General features: G+C 34.7%; 1 protein-coding gene across 1 annotated transcript in view; it reads left to right on the forward strand.

The window, feature by feature from the left end:
- The window catches only part of LOC114324187 (amyloid-beta-like protein), a 314,926-nt gene that overhangs the window by 262,311 nt on the left and 25,337 nt on the right, over positions 1-27,278 (forward strand). The window contains exon 3 of the mRNA XM_028271943.2: positions 21,397-21,618. Within this exon, the coding sequence (XP_028127744.1) occupies positions 21,397-21,618 (222 nt within the window). The remainder of the gene's footprint in view (positions 1-21,396; positions 21,619-27,278) is intronic.

Consider the following 27,278-nt stretch of genomic DNA (forward strand, 5'->3'; position numbering starts at 1 on the left):
AATATTTCTCACTGCGATGGCCGACTTTTCTCACTGTCTGAGAAATTGTTCGTTTTAAATGTATGTAAGTAGTGAGAGAAGTTGCACATTGTATAGCATCCATAGAAAAACATATATATGTTCAATCACTGTCACAAAAAACGGACAAACCCATAATGTTATAAGTAGGTTATACAATTTAAATTATTTTTACTTTGACATTTCTGTTTATTGATTGTAATTAAAGTGCTTTATTTTATTGTTTCTGATTTTTCGTGTGGCTAAATTGTCATTTACACCAGGCGTTACGCGCTTCAAAAAATTATCACAAATGACAATTTCACTATGCTGACACATCAAAAGGTGAGCTAAATTTTTTATGAAATAATTTGTGAAAAAAATTAGAATTTTTTTTCCTATTCGTTGCGATATCTCTACAACTATGCATTAAAATAAATTTCGGAGACAATAAAAAAGTTTTGTGATTAAATTTTCTATTGCATTAATTACAAATTGCAAATTACAAAATAATTAGTATTTTTGCAAAATTAGCAAAAACCATTTAAAAAAGGTTGTCAAAAATCATTATTTTTCAATGATCTTTTTCGGATATTTAAAAGCATTATAGAATCCTCAAAATTTACCCAGAAAATATTTTTAATATAGAAAAACACTGCACAAAATTTCAGCATACTTAATCAACTAGTTAAAAATCGCAAAATAATTTTGCAATCTAAATTTTTGAAAAAAAGGTATTAATTTTCAAAATTAGGCAGAGTCAACAGAAAGATATTATACTTGATTTTTTTACACTTGTATAAAAGAGAATACTTTCAAATAAAATTGAAATCATTACAATCTGTTGAATAGCAGAGCCTGGGGAATTTTTAAACAACTGTAATAAACCTATACCGAAAGTTAAGTGAAAGACGCGTATTTAAAAAAAATGTTAGGATTGGTTAATTAGTTTCGAAGTATGATCGATTGAAGTTACAAAAAAAATACAAAAAAATGTATACAGTTATTCTTCTTCTTTATTATCATCCTCAAAGTCTTCATCACCTATTGAAAACGCTATATCATATTCTAGAGTTTCATCATCTCGTATCAAAATTTATTTCAAAATCAGAATTGTTGGGAATATTTAGAAAAAAAATTATAAAATGTGTTTAATTTTTTTGTTGGCAATGCATAATTTTGAAATTTAATTAACTTTTTTTCAAAAATTTCTATCGTAAAATTATTTTGCGAAAACTACTTCGTTGATTATGCTGAGATTTTGGGCAGTGTCTTTTTATAGGATATACTAGGTAAATTTTGAAGGTTCTATGTGGCTTTTAATACCTGAAAAAGATTATTGAAAAATACCCTTTTAATGGTTTTTGCTAATTTTGCAATAATAATAATTATTATTTTAAATTGTAATCAAGTTTGTAAAGTACCCTGCACAAACCTTATGGAAATTAGGTCCCAGTGGATTTCGTTCATACTTTGGGAAAATACTCTTTGAAGCATCCTGATAGAAGGTTCTCATGGGCACAACTCAATCGTATGAAGGATTTTCAAGATATAGAGGCACAAACTCGGAAAATTATAAGATTTACTGTGTATTCCAATTCCCTGAGTTACTGGTTATCTGGCAACATGTAGAAGTTTGGACCAAAGAAAAGTACTAGGAGTCTAGGATTTTTTCCTGGCTATCCAGTGGCGACCTTTTCTTTGACCTTGACCTTCAACGGACGTCATCTTCTAGAGTTTCGAGGGTTTTCGGCATTAAATTGATATAAACAGATAACTCATGGGTTTTTGGGATCGCTAAACACGAATATGCCATCAGAATTGACCTCCGTAGGACGTGGTGTCCAGGGTCACTCCAAGGGACGTCATCTTCTAGAGTTTCGATGGTTTTCGGCATTTAATCGATGCAAATGAATTACCGGAGGGTTTTTTGAGGTTGCTAAACACGAATATGCCACCAGAAGGTCAATGAAAGGCGCTCCTGGAGTTTCGAGAGTCTTTGGTACTGCATTAATGCAAACGGATTAGTTATAGGTTTTTGGAATTGCTGAACACGAATACGTGATCAGCACAGACTCAGCAGCACCTGGTGCCTAAGACAGGTTATCGTCTGGAGTTAAAAACCTAAGAGTAATCCATTTGATTCCTTCATTTGATTCCTCCGAAACTCCAGAAGATAACTCCTGAAGATAACTAATCCGTTTGCATTAATGTAGTGCCAAAGAGCCTCGAAACTCCAGGAGCGCCTTTCATTGACCTTGGAAACCAGCTGCTCCGGGAGTCGGTTCTGGTGGCATATTCGTGTTTAGCGACCTCAAAAAACCCTCCAGTAATTCATTTGCATCAATTAAATGCCGAACACCATCGAAACTCTAGAAGATGACGTCCGTTGAAGGTCAAGGTCAAAGTAAAGGTCACCATTGGATAGCCAGGAAAAAATCCTAGACTAGTAGTACTTTTTCTTGATCCAAATTTCTACATTTTGCCAGATAACCAGTAACTCAGGGAATTGGAATACCCAGTAAAGCTTATAATTTTCCGAGTTTGTGCCTCTATATCTTAAAAATGCTTCATACGATTGAGTTGTGCCCATGAGAACTTTTTATCAGGATGCTTCAAAGAGTATTTTCCCAAAGTATGAACGAAATCCACTGGGACCTAATTTCCATAAGGTTTGTGCGGGGTACTTTTGCATTAAAAATTTTTTATCAATTTATCTTTTTAAAATTTTACCAATAATAACTAAGAAATTGCTTCTTCTTCTTCCTGCTTCTCAGATATCCAGGTTGTCACTCCCATCTCTTCTTTGGTCTTCCTGTACTCCTTCGGCCGTCTGGTGATCTGTCTCGTGCTATCTTTACCAGTCTTTCTTCTCCCATTCTGCTTATATGACTATACCACTTTTTTAAAACGTTTTTATATACTTGGCTTGGTCTTTGTCACTATCTCCATAAATTTTGTAATCCATTTTAAACATAGTTCTATGTTTCCTAGGCCCCTGAAATTTTCAGAATAACTCAGAACTAGCTAACAATGCAATATTATATCTATTCTATACTATTATATGGAAAAATCGATTTTTTTAATTTCAAACTATTTTAAAAATGTTACTAATGCAATGACATTTAAATACCATTTTAAAGTACGTTAACGAATCGATACGTGGTAGCTCAGAGGCAGAGTGGTATACTGGATATCGAGAGGTCCTGGGGTCCTATTTTCGAATTCATTCGAGCATATTTCGCATACGAAATTAGAAGAATTTCGCTTGAAATCCGGTGTCTTGTATTTTCGAATACTTCGTGTACGAATTTTTTCGTATACGACGACTAGAATGGGTATGAACCATTCGAATCGTGATGCTCGTATACGAATTATTGTTGTCATTTCAAGGTCATTTCAGTTGTCATGATAGTTTTAGCAGATAATAGTGTTAATTGTGTTGTTGTATACAATATTTTTACATTGAAATTTATTTTCAATGGCTGGTTTAAATAATTCGTTAATAGAAAGAAAGATGTTGTACGATTATGTCTAGAAAATATAACCTAACCTAACTTTATGTATGCATTTTAGCATTGGATCTAAGCTCCAAACTTGACATATGACACCGTTGCCATATCCTCAATTTTTTCATACTATCACATTACATAAAGGTGCATTTAAAAAATCGCTTTGAAGTAAAGTTTTGAAAAGTAAATAGTAAAATATCAGTGTAAATTCTGGATACAAAAATAATATTAAACAAAATAGCACACTTTCTGCGGACTTTGCAAATCGATATTACTAATATGCCTATGCAATCTTAAGATTCGATTACACTTAAAATATCTGCTAACGCCCGGTTTCATAATCAACTTAAATAAAGGTTACTTTAAAGTTGACATTTACCCATATGATTTGCATTGATAAAAGTACCAACTTCAAATTTAAAGTCCACTTTAACTGATTATGAAACCGGGCGTAAATAACTTTTCCCAAAAATGGCCTTTTTTATACTTTGTTCAGACTATAAGTCGTTATCTTTATACACTAAACGTTCTTATACAATCTTATTCTTGTACATTATACCCCAGTATATATAACAAATATAACATTTTGTTTTTAATACTGCGATTATACCATTGATGGAAATTATACAAGAAATAGACAAAAAAAGTATGGCAACATCGTGACTCTTCAGATGACAAATAAGTTCAATGTTATATCGAATTTGCAGTGTTGCCGGTGCAAATTTTGCTCGTATACGTATAACATTTCGAAGGACGTTCAAAAATACACATTCACGTTAGTGTACGAAATTTTTCATTCGTGCTAACTCGTATGCGAAAATATTCGATTGAATTCGAAAATACGACCCCTGAGTTCGAAACCCGTCTGTTACGTATCTTCTTTTATTTTTTTTAATAAATGATTAAAAGTTAATATAATTAAAATTCATGTTTTATAAGTTAATTATTATATATAAATATTATATATACCATTTTAAATATTTTCTTTGATTTATTTAAGTTTAAATCCGCTAGAGAAATAATTATGCCTCTAAAAAAGTCGATTACAAAATTCTTTTTTCTATTCTCATACTATAATATTATATTAAATATGATTTCACTACCTGTATCATAATGAACTTCAGGACGATACAGATTTTCATTACGATACAGATTTTTAACCAATAGAATCGCGATATAGCATTCGCGAGGTGACCAAAATGGCGAGTCAAATACATACGCTTTGACAGTTCTCAATATCTAAACAAACTGACAAACTACTTAACTTATTTGCGTTACAAAATTAATAAATTTGAATATATTTTTTGTTGTGAATGATCATAGAAAAAATCGTGTACCTATACAACTTGCATTTAATTATCATTGTGAAGCTCGTACTCTGTACGAAACTCGCCGCTAGTCGGCTCGTTTCGTATCCCTCATACTCGCTTCATAATGCCCATCATTAAATGCTCGTTGCATAATATACTATTATGACATAGACATTGAAACAACAAAATAGTTTATAATTTTATAATGGGTCCTGTAAATAATGAAAACGTTTTATTATAAAAAGTTCTTTTTTGTAAAAGTGTAATTATTTTCTTTTCAGTGTCCAGTCATTTATGTTCTCTATATGGCCGTCCGCACATGGGTCGATTGAAGACAAGTCTCGAAGTTCGCGCGTCCTGCTCGTCTTGTACTAACCTTGCGGCACAAGCGATTGCTCTCCGCACACTAGTCGATTCAGTTTGCTCACACCTTCCAAACAGGAAGAACGCATTTTTTATATATCAACCAAAATGGCTATTTCGATCTGTGAAAAGTACGGTATTGTTACATTTTTAGTATAATTTGTATACAATGAGCATTATACAATTGAGAGTTCTATTTCCCCAACGAATTTTATATTAAACACCTAGAAACAGAAGTTCAATGTTTTCAGAATTTTATATTACAAACAATATATTTCCACAAAGTTAGTAGGCTACAATCAACGAACATAACATGCACCGATCTTTAAATAAAAGTAAAATTTCATTCAGCGCAAAAAACAACAAAAAACGAAGGAAACAGATAAAATAAACTACCTATATGACTGTAAACATGCGTCTCACTCGAACTTTCTCGTGCACTACGGATCGCAAGCGACGAGAGTCGTACAAGACGAAGAGTAAACGCTCCGTGTACGGAGCTCAATGCCACAACGATGGAACTTTACTGGCGGGGAGGGACCTATGTGACTGGAATCGAGTCGAGTAGTTCGAGCGTCGCCCCATGTGCGGACCGCCTAACTGGAAACGTGCGTCTCACTCGAACTTTCTCGTGCGCTACAGATCGCAAGAAACGAGAGTCGTACAAGACGAGGAGATTGGAGATCCTAAACGCCCCGTCTACGGAGCTCAATACAAGAACGAAGGAACTTGAGTGGCGGGGAGAGATCTACGCGACTGGAATCGAGTCGACTACTTCGAGAGTCGCCCCGTGTGCGGACGGCCTAAATTACAGCTTTGCCTGAGTTCTGTGCTACGTTGTCTGTCATATATCTAATGATTTTCCTTTGATATCTCGTACTATTTTAATTTCACACGTTTCGATCAGTCTTTTTGTCCTTGTGGTGTCAGGTCTTGTTTCCGCAGTGTAAGTCATAATTTGGCCTAAAGAATTTGAATAGTTTAAACATAAAAAAGTGAATTAAAGTATTTAAAAAGTTGTCAAACTTAAAAAAAGAATATTTCTTGTATTTCATGGTTGCTTTTAAACGATCTTCGTTTCATTTTGTGCTTTTAAATCAATGGTGTATTTTATTTGTACTATTTTCTAAAATACACAATCCGGTCTACAGCCAAAACCGTGACACTGAGTTACTAATGGAAGAGACGACTAGATATATTGATTATAGGGACTCGAAATTCCCTTTCTAATATATTGTAGCTAGTTAGGGCTCTATAGACCCTTGAATAGAGTTTAGGATGTCCACACTAACCACTTCTCCAAAGTTAATCCTTTATCTCTCTATTTCCACTCATCCACTCATGGTCATTTAGTCGCCGTCAAATATCGTAGAAACTTACGGAGAACATTCCTACATATGCTTTTGAAGCTTCAGAAAGCTTATTTATCATTGGCTTTTAAAACGATGTTGGTGGTATTGTTAAATCTTCTTTTAACATCTAAAAATTATAAAATTCACGTGAAATTTAAGTTGAAAATAATAGGCGCCAGGTTTACCTCTAAAAAGACGTTTAGAAATCTTTTTATTCGATATTTTTAAAAGTTCTAATGTATTTTTTTTTTAATTTTTCCAAGTGGGCCGAAAATTGTTACAAATTGTAACAAATAACATAAACGAAACACTTGGAAAACTTAAAAAACACATTTGAAATTTGCAAAAACATTGAACCGAATAAAAAATGTTCGGCGCGGTAGAAATACAAAAAAAAATTGTCGTTTTATGCTGGCGGGGTAAACCGCTCGCATTTTTAGTTCAGATCATCTCTTCTTTTACAAACTGGACAAAGATTCCAAAAATTGAAATGTTAACATGTTTATGTAAAGTGCAAAGAATTCTAAATCGGAATGTATAAAAAATACCTACTTAATACTAAACCTGTTGTTGAATTTATGCTACAATTTGGCGATAGTGTTTTTGTACAATACTAAACCTGTAGGAGAATTTGGCGATTTGGCGAGAGTGTTTTTGGTGTTCAAATGAATTTCCGGTATTATCCTATTGGGTTTAAATTACAGTTTATAAGCATTGTGATATAAACATATTTTAACTTATTTGAGCTTTTACAAACTCGATCTAAAGTTGCTGTTGTTTTAAATAGCACGATACAAGAACGGAATTCCTAAATTGTTGTTAAAACGCGTATTCCGGTGGTGTGGTTGACGGAATTAATAAAAAATAAGTGTAACAACGAACAGTAATATATTTATTTATTTTGGGTAAACAAGCGGTGTTTTGCTTATATCTCGAAAGAGGGTTGTTTGTTAGCGCGAGCGAGGGTGTGTCTGCATCGTTCGCATACTGTGTAGAGACTGACTTTCGGACCACCAACTATTGTGTCAACTGGTTTTGCGGTTTTGCGATAATGGCCAGAAAGGGCCATAAATTACTGCATCTGCCTTTTAAAAGATGAGAACCTTTTTGTATTTTAAGAAATTGACATAAAGAGTGTGGCGATATGACATCGTAATCCATTAGTGTTTCCTTGAAAAAAACATTAATTTTATACAATCTGTTTAGGGATACATTTTGGTTTCTCGAAATCAACGGCCCTTGTTGGCATATGGTTTGTATATTACATGTAAGTTTTAAATGACTAATGTTGTTTCGTTTTGAGAAAAGTTATTAAAAATTAAGAAAATAAAATTAGCAAAAATAGTAATTAAAGGGTATCGCTATACGCGTTTTCCCGCTTTTTGCAAGTATGTATTTCACATGATTTTGAAATATTATTCATAATATTAATTATACTGAACAATATTGGATATTCCGAGGCTTCACATGGTTTCTTTGAGCAGTATTGTACAATTTGTAGGTTGCTAATCTTGCCAATCACCCTCCAAATTTTATCCAGGTTTGGGACTGACTTTGGTAACCGCAAAGTTACTCGACCCACCCCGCAATTACCCTAAGTCTTACTCCCAAATACGGTCCAGAAAATAGTAAGTCTCAACCAACAAGAGAAACATTATAACGAATTACCAATAAGTAGTAGACCAAGTCAGAGAGAAAATTATATGGGGAATTGTTCGAATAAGCAACCAAGTAATATGCTGAACAAGTAATTGGACTTCGTAAGTCGTAGGTTTTCACCCAAAGTAATCGAAAATAGAACCGGAAGTCGATATTTGAACTCTTCGTGTAACTTTGCGTCGATTGATATACGATTTTACTAATTTTAAGTCATTTTTACTAAACTTTGGGTCATCATTGTTTAAACAGAAACGACTTTAAAACTGGAACTAAAGATTCAAACTCAACTTTTCAATACGCTTCGATTGATGTGTTACATGTACTATTTCTGCGACTATAATGGCACTTCTGGTTAGAACTTTTTAACCGGAAATTATATAAAAACCAAAATTTTACATTTGTTCTCATCGTGCTAAGGTACGTCGAATGATATATTGCTTATACTACAGTGATGAACGCGCTAATAACCGCCAAAATAGCACAAAATATGGAAAACGTATTAAGTTATGAGATAAAAAGAAATGAAACTAGTCGAGCTGGGAAATTTAGCGATATTAACCTAAAAATTTACATTATATTGATTGTTTTCCACCTTTAGACTTATCGGACGAGTTTAGCAACTGCCACTATCACAGTGACAGTTTAAGTTGACATACTCCACTGATACGTGTGAAGGTGGGAAACAATATAAATTTTTAGTTTAATATCGCTAAATTTACCAGCTCGACTAGTTTTATTTCTTTTTATCTCACAACTGAATACGTTTTCCATCTTTTGCGCTATTTTGACGGTTATTAGCACGCTCATCACTGTATTTTCGACTATAAAACAGTACTTACAGTTGCAACTCTAAAACGGGAAGTCTGATTTCTCCCGAATAAAACCGTCAAATTTCTCATCTTTAATACCATCTTTGGATTATAAGCTTTCATTCGACACCTCATTTGTCATTCTATCTGCATTAATAACGTATGAGTTGTATTCGACAATGGACAAACAGACGGACAGACAGTCATGAAACCGGAAGTATATCCGTTCTCGTCTTGCGAAAGCGCGTCGAATAATATACCACTTGTACTATTCCGCTGACTTTAAAACAGTAATTTTGGTCGCATTTCTAAAACCGGAAGTCCTAGGCCAAAATTCTCACCTTTAGTACCATCCTTGGAATATAAGCTTTCATTTGACACCTCATTTGTCATTCTACCTGATATAATGACCGAGGAGTTATATTCGCGGTCGGACGGACAGACAACCTAGGTCAAATTTCTCACCTTTAGTACCAGCCTCGGATTATAAGCTTTCATTTGACACCTTATTTATCATTCTACTTGGTATAATGACGGAGGAGTTATGTTCGCTATCGGGCGGACAGACGGACAGACAGCCTAGGTCAAATTTCTCACCTTTAGTACCATCATTGGATTATAAGCTTTCATTTGATACCTCATTTGTCATTCTACCTGTAGACGAAGCAACGAAGCACTAAAAAGCCCAAAACCTAGGAATTTTGTGCAGTAAGATGAATCGTCATGGAACTTTTTGCATTCGATTAGAGACAGTGTCAAGCAACTTTGTGAACTAAATTCATCTAGGGCAAAAATTTTTGTGCATAAGAAAATGCATTTTAAAAGTGCATCTCGAAGAGGTGAAAATGAAAAATTTAGAACTTGGGAAATATTGACGGAAGTGAGTTGAATTTTTATACTCGGGGATTTTGGGGATCGCTGAGCACGAATTTCATATCAGCGATGGTCTCCAAGGTACCTGGTGCCCACGGTGGAACTCGTCGCCTAGAGTTTTATGTTATTATCATTAAAAATCAGTCAATATCCATTAGTCGGGGTCGCCGGCCACGAATTTAATGTTGGCGATGGCATCCAAGATACCTGGTGCCCAGGGTGGAACTCATCGCCTAGAGTTTTTAGTTATAATTATCCAAAATCAGTCAAAAACTATTAGCCTGGGGGTTTTGGGGGTCGCTGAGTACGAATTTCATGTCGGCGATGGTCTCCAAGGTACCTGGTGCCCAGTGTGGAACTCGTCGCCTGGAGTTTTATGTTATAATAATTAAAAATCAGTCAATATCCATTACACGGCGGTTTTTGGGGTCTTTGACCACGAATTTAATGTCGGCGGTGGTCTCCAAGATACCTGGTGCCTAAAGGGGAACTCGTCGCCAGGAGTTTTTAGTTATAATTATTCAAAATTAGTCAAAAACTATTACCCTGTTGGTTGTGAGGGTCCCTGAGTACGAATTTCATGTCGGCGATGGTGACAAGGGTTGGAACTTGTTGCCTAGCGTTTTATGTTATAACCATTCAAAATCAGTCAATAACCATTACTCGGGGGGTTTTTGGAGTCGCTAAACACAATTTAATGTTGGCGGTGGTCTCCAAGGTACCTGGTTCCCAGGGTGCAACTCGTCGCCTGGAGTTTTATGTCATAATTATTCAAAATCAGTGAAAAACCATTAATCTGGGGTTTTTGGGGGTCTTTTTGTACGAATCTCATGTCGACGATGGTCTCTAAGTTACCTGATGCCCAGGGTGAAACTCGTCGCCTGGAGTTTTATGTTGTAACCATTCAAAACCAGACAATAACCATTACTCGGGGGTTTTTGGTCTCTCTGAGTACGAATTTCATGTCGGCGATGGTCTCCAAAGTACCTGGTGCCTAGGGTGGAACTCGTCGCCTGCAGTTTTATGTTATATTCATTCAAAATCAGTCAACATCCATTACTTCGGTGTTTTGGGGGTCGCTAAATATATTTTTCGTTAATAATTTTTCTTAAAACACTTTTATATTATATCATAAAAAATTACCTATTTAAAAATTATTTTAAAATTTTGTTGCTTTTAAAGCAGCTGTCGTCAAATTTTGTCAATAATGACATTTATGAAATTTTGACATAATTGGCATTTCAAGGGTAATTAAGTTATATTCTATTTCTCATGATCATCTTTCAGTGCGTCACAGTTTTTCGATTTCTTTCTAACGTATTAAATTGTATATGACAGAAAAAAAGGCACGTCGTTGATTACTTTGGTAATTATTCTAGTTCGGTGATTATTCTAGTTGTCGATAGATGGCGCCATAATAAAAAAAATATTTTTTTTTAATTAGATAATAATATTACAAATATAATCTGTATAATTTATAAGGCTATACAAATCAAAGAAAAATGCCATTTTATAAATGCAAGAAACGCATTTGATTTGTTTTTATTCCAAATTAAAAATAAAATGTGACAACTGTCAGATTTAACTAAAATGTCATGTTAGAATAAATGTCATAAATGTGTATTATCACAGACTTACCCTTTTTCCTATCATTTGTTACGCACTGAAAAATGATCATGAAAAGGACAATATCAGCGTTTTTTTGGGTTTTCTGCGGTATTATTTTAATTTTTAGATTTCTAGTCTGCTTTTATATAAAAAACAGTGGTTTTTAGAACTCTTTAGCGACGTATTGGTATAATATGTTGATGGATTACCGTCGAAGGCCGATATGATCAACCAAAAAAGAAGATATAAATGGTGATTTTTCTATTGACTTTCTTGGATGTGCATCTGTCTTTTTATTTTACTGCTCCTGGTTTAAAAACAAAGCATAGTATATATGTGAATACCTCCAAGCTACACTTTCATGTAGTTCTGTTCTTTTAAAAAATTTTAATTACTTATAAAAAAACATCTAAAAAGTGATACCGTATTTAAAGCAATGTAAGTTTTTAATGTTGGTGTTTTGAAAAAGTCATATATTTTATACTTATTAGTTTTGTTAATTACAGAATAAATAATAATATTATAATATCAAGTTGTTTAAGATTGGTATTAAAGGAATTTTCATTATCTATAGTCTATAGCTGCGCTGTTTTATAATTTTGGTTTTCGAAATTGCGGAAGAGAGAAATTTATGTAACTTCAAGTAAGTAAATATATTTTTTTATTTTATTTTACTTTTTTATTAATTTTTTCATTATATTATACAAATAAATTGATTATGACTACGTGCACTAACATTTAATTTAACACGTATTTTTTAGATTATTGTATACCTACCTTGAAGACCATCGCCAACATGAAATTTATGCCAAACGATCCCTAAAACCTTCATAGTAATGGTTATTGACTGATTTTGTATGATTATACCATAAAACTCCAGGCGACGAAATCCACCCTGGGCGCCAGGTACCTTGGAGACCATCACCGTCATAAAATTCATGTTCAGCGGCTCCCAAAACTCCCCGAGTAATTGTTTTAAATGATTTGTAATAATTATAACATAAAACTCTAGACGACGAGTTCCACTTTGGGCACCAGGTACCTTGGAGACCATCGAACGCATGAAATTAGTTTTCAGCGACCCCCAAAATCCTCAGAGTAATGGTTATTGATTGATTTTGAATGATTATAACATAAAACTCCAGGCGACGAGTTTCACCCTGGGCACCAGGTACACAGGAGACCGTCGCCGTCATGAAATTCGTGCTCAGGGACCCCCAAAACCCCCGGTGTAATGGTTTTAAATGATTTGGAATAATTATAACATAATACTCCAGACGACGAGCTCCACCCTGGGCACCAGGTATCTTGGAGACCATCGACCACATGAAATTCTTGTTCAGCGACCCCCAAAACCCTCAGAGTAATGGTTATTGACTGATTTTGAATGATTATAACATAAAACTCCAGGCGACGAGTTCCACCCTGGGCACCAGGTATCTTGGAGACCATCGCCAACACTAAATTCGTGGCCGGCGACCCCAAAAACCCCCCGAGTAATGGATATTGACTGATGTTTAATGATTATAACGTAAAACTCTAGGCGACGAGTTCCACCGTGGGCACCAGGTACCTTGGAGACCATCGCCGATATGAAATTCGTACTCAGCGATCCCAAAACCCCGATTATAAAAATTCAACTCATTTCCATCAATATTGCCCGAGTTCTAAATTTTTCATTTTCGCCTCTTCGAGATGAACTTTTAAAATGCATTTTCTTATGCACAAAAACTTTTGCCCTAGATGAATTTAGTTCACAAAGTTGCCTGACACTCTCTCTAATCGAATGCAAAAAGTTGCATGACGATTCATCTTACTGCACAAAATTCCTAGGTTTAATGCTTCGTTGCTTCGTCTACTGGTATAATGACGAAGGAGTTATATTCGCGGTCGGACGGACAGACAACGTAAGTCAAATTTTTCACCTTTAGTACCATCCTTGGATTATAAGCTTCGATTTGACACCTGATTTGTAATTATACCGGTATAATGACGGAGGAGATATATTCGCGGTCGGACGGACACACAGCCTAGGTCAAATTTCTCACCTTTGGTACCATCCTTGAATTATAAGCTTTCATTTGACACCTCATTTGCCATTCTACGTAGCATAATGACGGAGTAGTTGTGTTCACAGACAGACAGAACGACGTGGATAATTCCAAGTTTTCACATTTTTTAAAAATTGGGTGAAAACAATTAAACAAAAATATAACGAGAATGTTAAAAGCGGAAATACAGAACTGATTATAAACATCTGCACGAATGATTATCGTAGAATAAACAACACATTGACCAATACACATTTACATACATAATAATATATTCAACAACACCCGTGTACGAAGATATATGATAGTTTATGGTATAACCAACAGAGATATACATCTATCGAAAATATTAGACGTAAGATGCTTTAACTCAGCAGATGTAAGAATCATCATGAAACACATCACACCCAAGAGAGGGACAGTAACATAAGCAACACTCAGAGTCGAAGGAGTAAATACGAAATCTATGGAACAGTTATACAGAAAAGGAATAGCAGATAATATCAAATATAATATAACGTCGAGGAAAGCTGGCAAAACCACAAAAATAACATAATTAACGCAAAAACAAAAGCACTTGGAGAGGGGTAACACTAACATGTCAAAAAGAAAACCTCATGGTTTAAAAAGGAAGTGAAGACAAAAATGAAGAAAAGAAGTAAGCCTTTTTACAATATAAAACACAACAAGCCTACAACCACTACGAATCCGAAATAAAACCAATACTTTAGTAAGATGGAACACAACTTCTATGGAACACAACTTCTATGGAACACAAAGGGAAATATGAAGAATGATCAGAGGACAAAGAACGAAAGATGAGAACGAACTAATAAACACGAGATACATTCAGAAGGAAATATGGACATACTACTTTCCATCCTTATTTGCTGGAGATTACGATAATGAACCACCAACACCAGAAGTGACGATAAAAACGAAATAAACATTGATAGGGAACAGGTAAATAAGCTTTTTGGCACTTTCACGGGTGGCTCTGAACCATTAGCTCGTAGACCGAAGTATTTTGTAGCTGATGCTTTTGTGGCAAGTGCATCAGTTTCATAGAGTCCATACCATTGTAAAACTGATAGCCAGTCTGTCGAGTCCAGCATGAGGCTGTGAGAACCTCATGACTGTTTGGTTATCTGTGCGACCCCCTGACTGCTTGTTTATCTGTGCATATATTGATCCACTTCAGTTTGTAAGCCCTCATGTTAATTCTTTTACACACTGCAAGATTGACAAAATCTCTGCCTGAAATAGGGAGATATATTGGTCTAGTGATAGTCTGATAGAAAAATTTAAATTTCCACCACTACCGAATATACCTGCACCTGACCTTTCTTCAGTTTTAGATCCGTCTGTATATCAGGTATAAACTTGCACTCTTGGATGAGTATTTCCTCTTTACCATCTCTTTCGTGAGCAAATAATGTCCATTTGGCTTTACTCACTGACTTCAGGCCTATATCGAGTCCCATATGGTCAGAAATAATCATCCATCCAGTATCCCCAATTTCATTTATTCATGGTCTAACTAGTAGGTTGCTCAGGTTTTCTTGAAGTCTATAATATCCCATTCCTTTCTTCCCCTTATAATTATTAAATTTAAAATCGCATGAACGGCACTTTGACAAAAAAAATCACTTTGAAAAACTTTTATAGTTCGTTTCTACGAAAAAATTCTTTGAGTTGAGCACTTCGTTAGTTCTTTTCTTTCCTTTCTCAATTTTCTTTTTTATTTCTTAACTTTTCACATTATTTTGTTAAAATGTATATCCGTTTTATAGCGCATATGAACTAACACATATGAAAATGACACTAAACTAAACAAAATGGTGTATTTATATGATTGTATAAACGAAATTTCAAGTATTTAAATTGAGTACCAATTAAAAACAATAGACCAACCAATAATTTGTAATGGATTTTATAATGAAAACAATGATTTATTGGTTTTAAAATATATAAATTGCATTATTTCCCCAATTAACCGTTTATTAGTTCAAAAAACAAGCCAACGCAGTAGCGTTAAATTTTCAAATTATAGTAAATCTCAAACAATGTCGGTTTAGGAGGCACGAGCATTATTAAATATCAGCGCAAACAATGTAGGTTGTGCCGCAGGGAAGAGAAAACCACGAGATATGTTTTGTGCTATTGTAGTTCCAGCTAGATTGTGGTTTAACTCGATTTCGAGAAACTAATAGCAACAAGCCAGTGTCCTCGAAGTTTTGTTCCCTTGTGACCAGACATTGGCCTTTAGTGTTTAACACGAATTACAAAAGCAGATTTGATTCGAGGAATTATTGATCTGTCTTTAAAAAATGGTTAAGTTATCTAAGATTGGTATTATTAAATTAACTAACCAGAGGCTTCTAAGTTTTTTGGCTACCCTGAAATTAAACGCACGAACTTTGACACTTTTTATAATAAATGTGTGTTATATTATATACCGAATGAACTAAAAGTGTGAAAACGAGTCTCTTGCTATTTACCACTTCAAATGGATAGCTACAAAAGTGTCATCTACTCTGATGGCCATAAACAAAACATGAGTCGATAGAATCGGTTTCTTACTTTTGAGCTGTCGAAATTAGCAACAACAACTTTGTTACAGCATATCTTTGCATCGTCAGAGGCTCGGTCTGAACTAACTCACACCCAGCCGGGCGAAGAATGCCTCCTACTATTTCCCACTTCAAGTGGATAGCCATAAAAGTGCCATGTACTCAGATGGCCATAAACGAAATATTGTAACAAATAGGATGCTTACTCAGAAGAAGGGGTTGGGGGGTCGATATGGGACTTAACAGAAGTTAGATAGAGCAAACAGTCAATCGGACTTTGCGAACGGCTCTCAGTGTTTTAGTCGGAAGCTGGACGTGGATACGTTTTAGGGGATAATGGAATGGGAAACGATAGATACTTACAGATGTCCTTTAACTTTTAGAAAACAGGAAGATCTCTGATAAATTTTTACATTGGCGCCTTTCAGGACCTTCATGGACTATTGGGCATAACACTTGATAAAGAATTCCTCTTGCTTCTAAGAGGTTGTGACTAATAAGGCTTTTATTCTGGCCTCTTCTCACTAAAACTTTTCGAGTGATTAAAACTTTACATAAGATAACCTATTTTATAGCAAATAAAACAAAACAAATCCATTTAAGTTGTTTATTGTTGTAAGACTTTATTGCCACCGATTCATAGACAGAAGGTTTGATGAATTGTGCTCTTGTGCCATATATTTCGCTTTAAATGCATGCAAGCGACAGCAAAGTTTTGCTAGAAATCTTAAACTTTCTTGCAAATTTTGATAGCTCAAAAGTACTGAAAACGTTTCTATAGAATCGTGTTTCGTTTATGGTTATCAGAGTAGACGGCACTTTTGTAGCTATCCGTTTGAAGTGGTAAATAGCAAGAGACATTCTTCGGTAGGCTGATGATGAGATATCAGGAACGAGCATTATTAAATATCAGAGCAAACAATGTAGGTTGTGCCGCAGGGAAGAGAAAACCACGAGATATGTTTTGTGCTATTGTAGTTCCAGCTAGATTGTGGTTTAACTCGATTTCGAGAAACTAATAGCAACAAGCCAGTGTCCTCGAAGTTTTGTTCCCTTGTGACCAGACATTGGCCTTTAGTGTTTAACACGAATTACAAAAGCAGATTTGATTCGAGAAATTATTGATCTATCTTAAAAGAATGATTCATTTATCTAAGATTGGTATTATTAAATGAACTAATCAGAGGCTTCTAAGTTTTTGGGCTATCCTGAAATTAAACGCACGAACTTTACGTGTCTCTTGCTATTTACCACTTCAAATGGATAGCTACAAAAGTGTCATCTACTCTGATGGCCATAAACAAAGCATAATTCGATAAAATCGGTTTCTGTACTTTTTAGCCCAATAAATGACCGTTTTGGAGAGTAATTTCCAGGGGCAACTTCGAATTGCATGAAAATTTGGATTTAGGTTCTACTTACCCTCCACTTCAAAGTTGAATTTGTGCCGTTGGTTGCTTTTACTTGGGGGGTGACATTTACCCCTTCTCGGGGGGTGAAAAACGCGTATATAAAATAAGGCCGGAAATAGATAAATTGACTTATTTTAAGCACCTTTTGTTCTATATAGTTTTTTACGTAAGTCAATACTTTTCGAGTTATTCGCGATTTAAAATGTTGATTTTTAAAATGTTGGTTTTTCCAAAATAACTCAAAAAGTAAATATTTTATCAAAAAAATATATTTAGCAAAAGTGTAGCCTATAAAAAAACGAAAAAAATGGTGTACCACTAAAGTCTACAAATTGAGTAGAAGCAAAGTTGTAGCTCATGAAAAATACGTTCTTATTCGTCTAATTCCAAATCGAATAATTCAACGCGAAATCACCGAAAAAAGAAGCGTTTTTCGGGAAAACCTTATTAACATTTTTAACGTATCGAAAAAAGCTTATTACTTGTTTTTACAAAAGTTGACAGCATCAAAAATAAACGAGTTACACTGAAAAAAAAAGTTGGCCCCTTTTTTTTGGTAAAAAAAATCGTGAAAACCTCCCTCTATTTAGCACCCTAAATGAAATTAATCGTTTGGCTTTACCATCTATTTTAACTGTATGTGTATTGTTTATATGATCTGTAAGTTTAATTGGTTTGAAGTGCTTATTCTTGAAAACATTTGGTTTTATAGTAAAAAAAAATTTTCTAAAAATTTTTGAAAAATTTCATTTTTTCAAAATAACTTAAAAAGTATTAGTGATAAGAAAAATCTTAAAGAGTAAAAAAATGTAGGTTTTGCTATTATAAATATGCTATTTTCATTTTGTTTCTCCGTAAGACAAAAATTGGTTAAGATATGGCTGTTCAAAATTTGCATACACTCGTGATTAGTGACTCATTCAAGCTTTCTCAATTATAACCCTTTCAAAAATAAACACTTTAAACCGGTGAGACTGATAGATCATATAAAAAATAGATAGGTAAGTAAATTGTTTGTAAAGCGGTAGCGATTAGTTTCATTTGGGGAGCTAAGCAAGTCGAGATTTTCATGATTTTTTACAAAAAAAAAAGAGGGCCAACTTTATTTTGAGCGTAACTCGCTTATTTTTAATGCTAAATCTTTTGTTAACAATTAAAACAAAGCTTTTTATAAACACTTTAAAAAAGTTTAAATGGGTTTTCCCGAAAGGTGCTTAATTTTTCGGTGATTTCACCTTGAAATATTCGATTTGCAATTAGACGAATAAGAACGTATTTTTCATGAGCTACAACTTTGTTTTTGTTTGATTGATCGACTTTACCGATACACCATTTGTTTGGGTTTTTTATAAGCTACACTTTGGCTAAGGATATTTTTTTCGATAAAATATTTACTTTTTGAGTTATTTGCGAAAAACCGTCTGAAAACTTAGTTTTTTTGTCGAAAAATCAACATTTTCAATGGCAAATAACTCGAAAAGTATTGACTTACGTAAAAAACTCTATAGAACAAAAGTTGCTTAAAATCAGTCAATCTATCCATTTCGGGTCTTATCTTGAACGTATGTTTTTTCACCCCCGAGAAGGGGTGACTGTCAACCCCGAAGTAAAAGCAACCAACGGCACAATTTCGACTTTGAAGTGGAGGGTAAGTAGAACCTACATCCAAATTTTCATGCAATTCGGAGTTGCCCCTGAAAATTAGACGCTATCGCCGAATTTCCCGTTCATTTACTGGGCTATTTGAGCTGTCGAAATTAGCAACAATTTTAAGATTTCAGAAAAGCTTTGCTGTTGGCTAGGTGCATTTAAAGCAAAATATATGGCGCAAGAACACAATTTATTAAACCTTCTGTTTATGAATCGGTATCAATTCTTCTTCTTAAAGTTCCCTCTCCTATCGGAGGTTGGATATCATAATGGCTATGGTCACTTTGTTTGCTGCTACTCTGAACAGTTGTAATGAACTACAGTTAAACCATTCTCTAAGGTTCCTCAGCCAGGGGATGAGTCTTCTTCCTATGCTTCTTCTTCCTTGGATCCTTCCTTGCATAATAATTCTGAGCAACTCGTATTTTTCTCCTCTGGTAATGTGACCCAAATATTCCAGTTTTCTAGTTTTTTACTCTTCATAATTTCTAACTCCTTATTTAAACGTCGTAGCACTTCAACATTGGTAATCCTTTGAACCCACTGAATTTTCAATATTCTTCTGTAACACCACATTTCGAACGCTTCTATTCTTCTTATGTGTTGTCTCTTCAAAGTCCAAGCTTCCATTCCATATAGCAATATAGAAAATATGTAGCATCTTAGAGCCCTCAATCTGAGAGGTAACTGAAGGTCCTTGTTTGTAAGCAGTGTCTTCATTTTTATAAATGCTTGCCTTTCAAGCATTTATAAAAAGATACCTTTTCGGTATCAATAGAGTCTTACACCTTTGTTTCAGCATATCCTTGCATCGTCAGGTGCTCGGTCTGATACAAACTCACACCCAGCCGTTCGAAGAATGCCTCCTGCTATTTTCCACTTAAAGTGAATAGCTACACAAGTGCCATGTACTCAGATGGCCATAGACAAAACATTGTAACACATGGGATGCTTACTCAGAAAAAGGAGATATGGGGTCGATATAGGACTTAATAGAAGGTAGATAGAGTAAGCACTCAATCGTACCAGCGAACGACTCTCAGCGTTTTAGTCGGGAGCTGGGCGTGGACTTGATAACGAATTCCTCTTGCTTGTAGGAGGTTGTCACTGATAGAGCTTTTATTCTGGGCTCGTCTCACTAAAATCCATTTAGTTTGTTTATTAAAAAAAATCAACCTACTTATTGTTTAAAGCATCGAAAACAAAAATGGATAATATGCTTTTAAAACGTTGAATATAAATGGATCATTAATTTTATGATACTAGAAGTAGTGAATTAGAATCTATTTTACCTTTCTTTAGAACGAAATTAATAAAAACCACGAGATATGTTTTGTGCTATTGTAGTTCCAGCTAGATTGTGGTTTAACTCGATTTCGAGAAACTAATAGCAACAAGCCAGTGTCCTCGAAGTTTTGTTCCCTTGTGATCAGACATTGGCCTTTAGTGTTTAAAACACACATTAAAAAAGCAGATTTGATTCGAGGAATTATTGATCTATCTTAAAAGAGTGGTCAATTTATCTAAGATTGGTATTATTAAATAAACTAATCAGATGCTTCAAAGTTTTTCGGCTGTCCTGGAATTAAACGCACGAACTTTGACACTTTTTATAATAAATGTGTGTTATATTATATACAGAATGGACCAAAAGTGTGGAAAAATGTCTCTTGCCATTCCCCGCTTCAAGTGGATAGCTACAAAGTGCCATCTACTCTGATGGCCATAAACAAATCATGGTTCGATAGAATCATCTCACGCGATACTCATTTACATCTTGAATAGTGTTCATAATTGAAATAATATCTATTAAAAATATATGCCTTTTCATAGAGAAATATTAAAAAAAAAAAATGATACCGTTACTTAACTTTAAGTTGATGCTCGAACTAGAAGGATTCGTTTCTACTGCGATTTGTTTTCTTAGATGATATTAGCGGAATAAAGTACTTCCTTAGGAAATTTTTACAGAAATTAAAGTTGTACGGAGTTATTCTATAAAATTTAATAAAATAGATTGAAATAAATATATTAAAACCTTAGTGTAGTTGTGTTTGGGAGTATTCAATACGTATCTTCAACAAACGTTGATCATTGTTTTAAACAAGTTCAGGCAGAAAACTGCAGAATTTGGGAGAGTACGATAATGTTCTGCTTTCATAATTTAATGATTAAAATATTTTGTCGATAAAAGAATACTAATGAATATTTTTTATTAACATTTCAGAAGGTCCATTCCAATCAGACGCTCTTCTAGTACCTGAAAACTGCATGTTTGACCATATCCATAATCAAAGTAACTGTTGGACGTTCGGGCGCTGGAACTCCACAGCTGGAAATGCCTGTCAAGAGAAAGGACTTCAGCTAAGATCGTTCGCCATGCTCCTACCATGTGGTATCTCGTTATTCAGTGGTGTTGAGTTTGTCTGTTGCCCAAAGCATTTTAAAGGTGTGTACATAATAAAAGTCTTTTATATAATGAACTTATTTTATAAGAAAGTAATATTGATTCAATAAAATTGTGTTTTGACTAGGAAAGTTTTGGGGGTAGTTCTGATTTCTTTCATTGTATATGGATTTTGGGCTGCTGAGGTATTGTATATGAGGTGAAGCGAAAAATTTCAGCTTTTTCCGCTTTTTTGCTCAAATCTCGAAAACTATTAACTTTTAGTAAATGGTCTGTTAACAGAAATTAAAGTACTTAAAATTATCTACAAATATAACTATTTACTTTTTTGTTCAGACGAACCGTTCAGTCTAAAGTACAAGTTAAAAATTGCCAATTTGTAACGGTCTCGGCAAAACCCACTTTTTACATTCCAAAACTTTATTTTTTATTAGAATGCTGTCATTTGATAAATTTCTCCTAGTTTTCTGTACAAATAATAAATGTTAGTTCATAGGTATGGTATGTCTCTTCTGATAGCTTCCATGAGTCCATTCCGTCCTAAGAGGCCGGGAATGTCTCTGCTTTTCCTTTAGAGCCACAGAAGATTAGGCAAAGATGGAGTCACAGTTTCAGTTGGTGTGAACATTTCCTTCGGATCTGATATCTTGATGTCTGATAAACCTTGAGGTTTTGTCCTTTAAAATGAATTAGTTGAACAGCTCCCTGACTTCCATAAACCTCAGGCCCCAGTTTTTTTTATCCGAGGAATGGATTGCTTAGGAGCTACTGCATGTTTTGGTGCAATACAAGAAATGCCACATGAAAAGTGTGGTATTTGTCGATTGTATGTACGTTAAAATCAGCGTTATCGTATACCTGCTGTGTAAAACACGGCAGGTCAATTTTCTGCGGATCGCCTGCGAATGCTGACACTTCCAGGCGAAGAGCTTCTGTATAGGATGAACAAAACCACAAAGAAGAAACTACATCAACCTATTTTCTTGAGTCATACTTTTTGTAGAGAAACGGCCAACCCAACTATCTGGGCCTTACTGCCGCTAAAAGACTTTAAGCAAGCGCGTTGCTTATCTGGAAGTGTCAGCAATCGCAGGCGATCCGCAGAAAATTGACCAACCGTGCTTTACACAACAGGTGTACGAAAACGCTGATTTTAACCCTGTCTATGCCAGGCCTTAATTTGCATGTTGGTTCCTCAATCCCAAAGGTTTTTCATGCTTAGAGTCCCATTGCCTTATATATACGTCGCATATAAATAAACAAATAAATGACCAAAACATGTTTTTTTTAACCAACTTAAACGTTTTCTTTTCAAAAGTACTCATCAGAGAGCAACTTGAAAAAATGTAACTAAAAAAAAATAATGTAATGTAAATTAACATTAAAAGTTTTCTTTTTTGTCGTACTCCTCAAAACATGACGCTACGCAAAGGCCGACTCCGCATCTTGCACACATGTATCTCGACTCGCTTCTTTTTTTTCTGGTCTTTTCTGTGGCTACAAACGCTTCACCTTCTAGCAGCTACCTATGAGCGTTGCCACCAGTGCTACAATATAGCATATATCTAAAATATGTGACCAAATACATATATACGGCAATGGGTCCGCATGACCTGTCTTAGGTGCCAATATTTTGAGGCTTTGGGAACAATAATGTAACATTTTCGGACATACTTCTACGGCATTGGGACACCAATAAGTCTAAAATTTTATAAGCAACGCATATTTTTGGGCTTTGGTAAATTGAGACCATAACACCTTGAACGTATAGGATACGGCGGCTGGGAATACAGACCCACTTTTTCAAAAACATATATTTGCAGCGTTGGGACAGAAAGGGATAACGTACATACAATCGACGGATACCACACTCTTTACGTCATGGGTGGCATTTCTTGTATTGCACCAAAACATGCAATAGCTCCTAACCAATCCATTCCTCGGCTAAAAACTAAACCCGCACCGCACCTGAGGTTTATGGAAGTCAGAGAACTGTTCAACTAATACATTATGAAAGGATAAAACCTCAAGGTTTATCAGAAATCAAGATCCGAAGGAAATGTTCACACCAACTGAAACTGTGACTTTATCTGTGCCTGATCTTCTGTGGCTCTAAGGGAAAAGCAGTGACATTCTCGGTATTTTGGGATGGATTGGATTCATGGAAGCTGTGAGAAGAGACATACCATATTCATATTATGAACTAACATTTGTTATTTGTACAGAAAACTAAGAGAAATTTATCAAATGACAGCATTCTAATAAAAACGTAAAGTTTTGGAATGTAAAAAGTTGGTTTTACCGAGAGCGTTAAAAATTGCATAAGCTGAATTTTCAACTTGCACTTTAGACCGAACGGTTTGTCTGAAAAAAAAGTAAATAGTGATGTTTGTATTTGATGATTTGCTCGCGATTTTTTCAATGTTCCGGCAAGAAATTTTGTCCGCAAACCTCATATTCGGATTCAGCAGCCAAAAATCGATATAGAATGAAAGAAATCAGAACTACCCCAAAACTTTCCCACTAGAGAGCTCGTAGAGTACAAATTGACTGAATCATATTATGATGAAATAATAGACCAATGTTTAAAAAATTTTTCTACTAAGTAATTAAAAAAAAACATCAAATCTAATAGGCTTGGTCAATTGCAATATAATCTATACAGAAGTTAAACCGAAATTTTTTTATCAGAATAGAAGGGAGTACTTTTCATATACAGGGTGTCCCAAAAGTAGTGGAACGGTCGAATATTTCGCGAACTAAACATCGGATCGAAAAACAGAAAAATACGTGTTCAATCATTTTCAAAAATCTATCCAATGACATCAAACACCAACCCCCACTACACCCCCTGGAGGTGGGATGGAGGGTAACTTTAAAATCTCAAATGGAAACCCCTAGTTTTTCTTGCATATTTGGATTCGTTACGTAAAAGTAAGCAACATTTATTCAAGACATTTTTTCGAACTTTGGATAGATGGCGCTATATTTGAGAAAAACGATTTATCCGGATACCATAGGTAAATTATAGAAACGGTCTAATATCTCGACAAATACACTTCCAAATGAGAAACCAAAAAAAAGGTTTTTAATACTTTTCGAAAAGCTATCGAATAACACTAAACATGACCCTCCAACCCACCCCCTGGAGGTGGGGTGGGGGGTAACTTTAAAATCTTAAATAGCAACCCCCACTTTTTATTACAGATTCGGATTCGTCATGAAAAATTAAGCAACATTTATTCGAAATATTTTTTAGAATTGTTGATAGATAGCGCTTTAATTGGAAAAAAACGATTTATTAGCGCCATCTATCAGCAATTTTAAAAAATGTTTCGAATAAATGTTGCTTAATTTTTCATGACGAATTCGAATCTGCAATAAAAAGTGGGGGTTGCTATTTAATATTTTAAATATACCCCCCACCCCGTCTCCAGGGGGTGGGTTGGAGGGTCATTTTTGGTGTTTATCGATAGATTTTCGAAAAATATTAAAATCCTGTTTTTTGGTTTCTCATTTGGAAGTGTATTTCTCGAGATATTAGACCGTTTCTATAATTTACCTATGGTATCAGGATAAATCGTTTTTCTCAATTATAGCGCCATCTATCCACAGTTCGAAAAAATGTCTTGAATAAAAGTTGCTTAATTTTACGTAACGAATTCAAATCTGCAAGAAAAACTAGAGGTTTCTATTTGAGATTTTAAAGTTACCCCCCACCCCACCTCCAGGGGGAGTAGTGGGGGTTGGTGTTTGGTGTCATTGGATAGATTTTTGAAAATTATTGAAGACGTATTTTTCAGTTTTTCGATCCGATGTTTAGTTCGCGAAATATTCGACCGTTCCACTACTTTTGGGACACCCTATATATTAGGGGAACTAAACAGCTAACCATTTTGGGCCAGCATTTTGCCTGTCTTGAGCGGTCTCTTTCTCCAAATTCCTGAGCCCTAATGCCTGATATTTCCACTCTAGAACAATCTTGTCCTCTCTTTTGCGTTTTCCTTGCGGATTCCATTTAAATACTCTACTAGGTTATCAACTTTCTAGATGCCCAAACCACTTAAGGTCGCGCCTTAATATTCTAGCTCTGTCGAAGATAGTGCAGGTCTACTACGTCTAACTTTCTCCTTTCTTGAGTTTTTAAAGTTCACACTTCAATTCCAGACGTTACTACAGAGTCCTGGGATGCTCTTCCAATCCCAATCTTTGTTTTCTTTGTTATATGTCATCCCCATCATACCGAATTTACTTTCATTTACTTTCTTTCCTTATCTTATTCGATTTCGTATTTAATTTCGTTTTTTCCTCGCACATATGTTGTTAAAATTTCTGCTAGATGTTTAAACCATTTTACCTTTACCTGTATATCATTCCACGTCATTGTCAAACACAACCTGAAAATTATCGTCAAAGTTGAACACTAAATAAATATTCTATTTTTAAAAATAAAATAAAAATTTTATTTTCAATTCAGTTGCAATGCGAAGGCAAAACAATCTTACTTTTCAATTAGAATACGGAGCGCAGTCCAGTCCCTTGAATCGCGATTTTCGGCTCTTATTGGAGCCTCATCGGAAAGAACGTAGACTTGTTCTCCATATCCCAATTGATCCGTACTGAGAGGTTTTCCCACCCATTCCAACTGAAGTGAAAATATTAGGTGACTAGCGTCATCTGGCAATTAAAAGATGAAGTTTTCGATCCTAATAGCATTATTAATAATATTTAGAAAATATTAAAATATTACTAAAAGATTTTTAAATCGAAAACTTATTGGTCCATTTCCTTGGTAACACCTCCAAGGCTTCTAAAATTTGCAAGCCAAATGGATGCTGAAGCGAAGAAGACAAGAGGGAATTCAAAAAACTTACAATTCACGACCCCGTCTGTTCAGCTGGTAAATTCCAACAGAAAATGGACCTAGTTACTCGAAGGAGTAAAGACCAATATAAAAATAAAATAAAAATTTTATTTTCAATTCAGTTGCAATGCAGTTGTTTTTATTTTATTTTTATATTGGTCTTTACTCCTTCGAGTAACTAGGTCCATTTTCTGTTGGAATTTACCAGCTGAACAGACGGGGTCGTGAATTGTAAGTTTTTTGAATTCCCTCTTGTCTTCTTCGCTTCAGCATCCATTTGGCTTGCAAATGTTAGAAGCCTTGGAGGTGTTACCAAGGAAATGGACCAATAAGTTTTCGATTTAAAAATCTTTTAGTAATATTTTAATATTTTCTAAATATTATTAATAATGCTATTAGGATCGAAAACTTCATCTTTTTATTCTATTTTTTTTTTCAAACTTATGTTCAGTCCCTTTCTTTATATTATATGCTCTGGCATATGTAGCTTCTATTCTAATCTAATCATGGCTTGGCCATATACGAAGTAAATGCTGTTTAAGTAGCTGTCGCGCACTGGTATCCCCACCGGCACAGCTGCTTCTTCACAGATATAAAACTCTTTCTAAATAAAGATTAGATAATAGAGGGTGTAGGCTATATCCTTGTTTTAACCCTTTAGTTGGAAACATAACTTATTATTAACACGGATGTAGGTCTTGTTGTTGTTTTAAACTTCAAGTTCGTGTAAAGTTTTCTAATATAATTATAACCTTGATACTATTATATCAGACGCCTTTTTTAAATCTGTAAAGTGTCGTTTTCCTACGATATATTGTTTAATTAAGAGATTATCAAC

The sequence above is a fragment of the Diabrotica virgifera genome, chromosome 5, assembly GCF_917563875.1.
Source record: "Diabrotica virgifera virgifera chromosome 5, PGI_DIABVI_V3a".
NCBI classification, from domain to species: Eukaryota; Metazoa; Arthropoda; class Insecta; order Coleoptera; family Chrysomelidae; genus Diabrotica; species Diabrotica virgifera.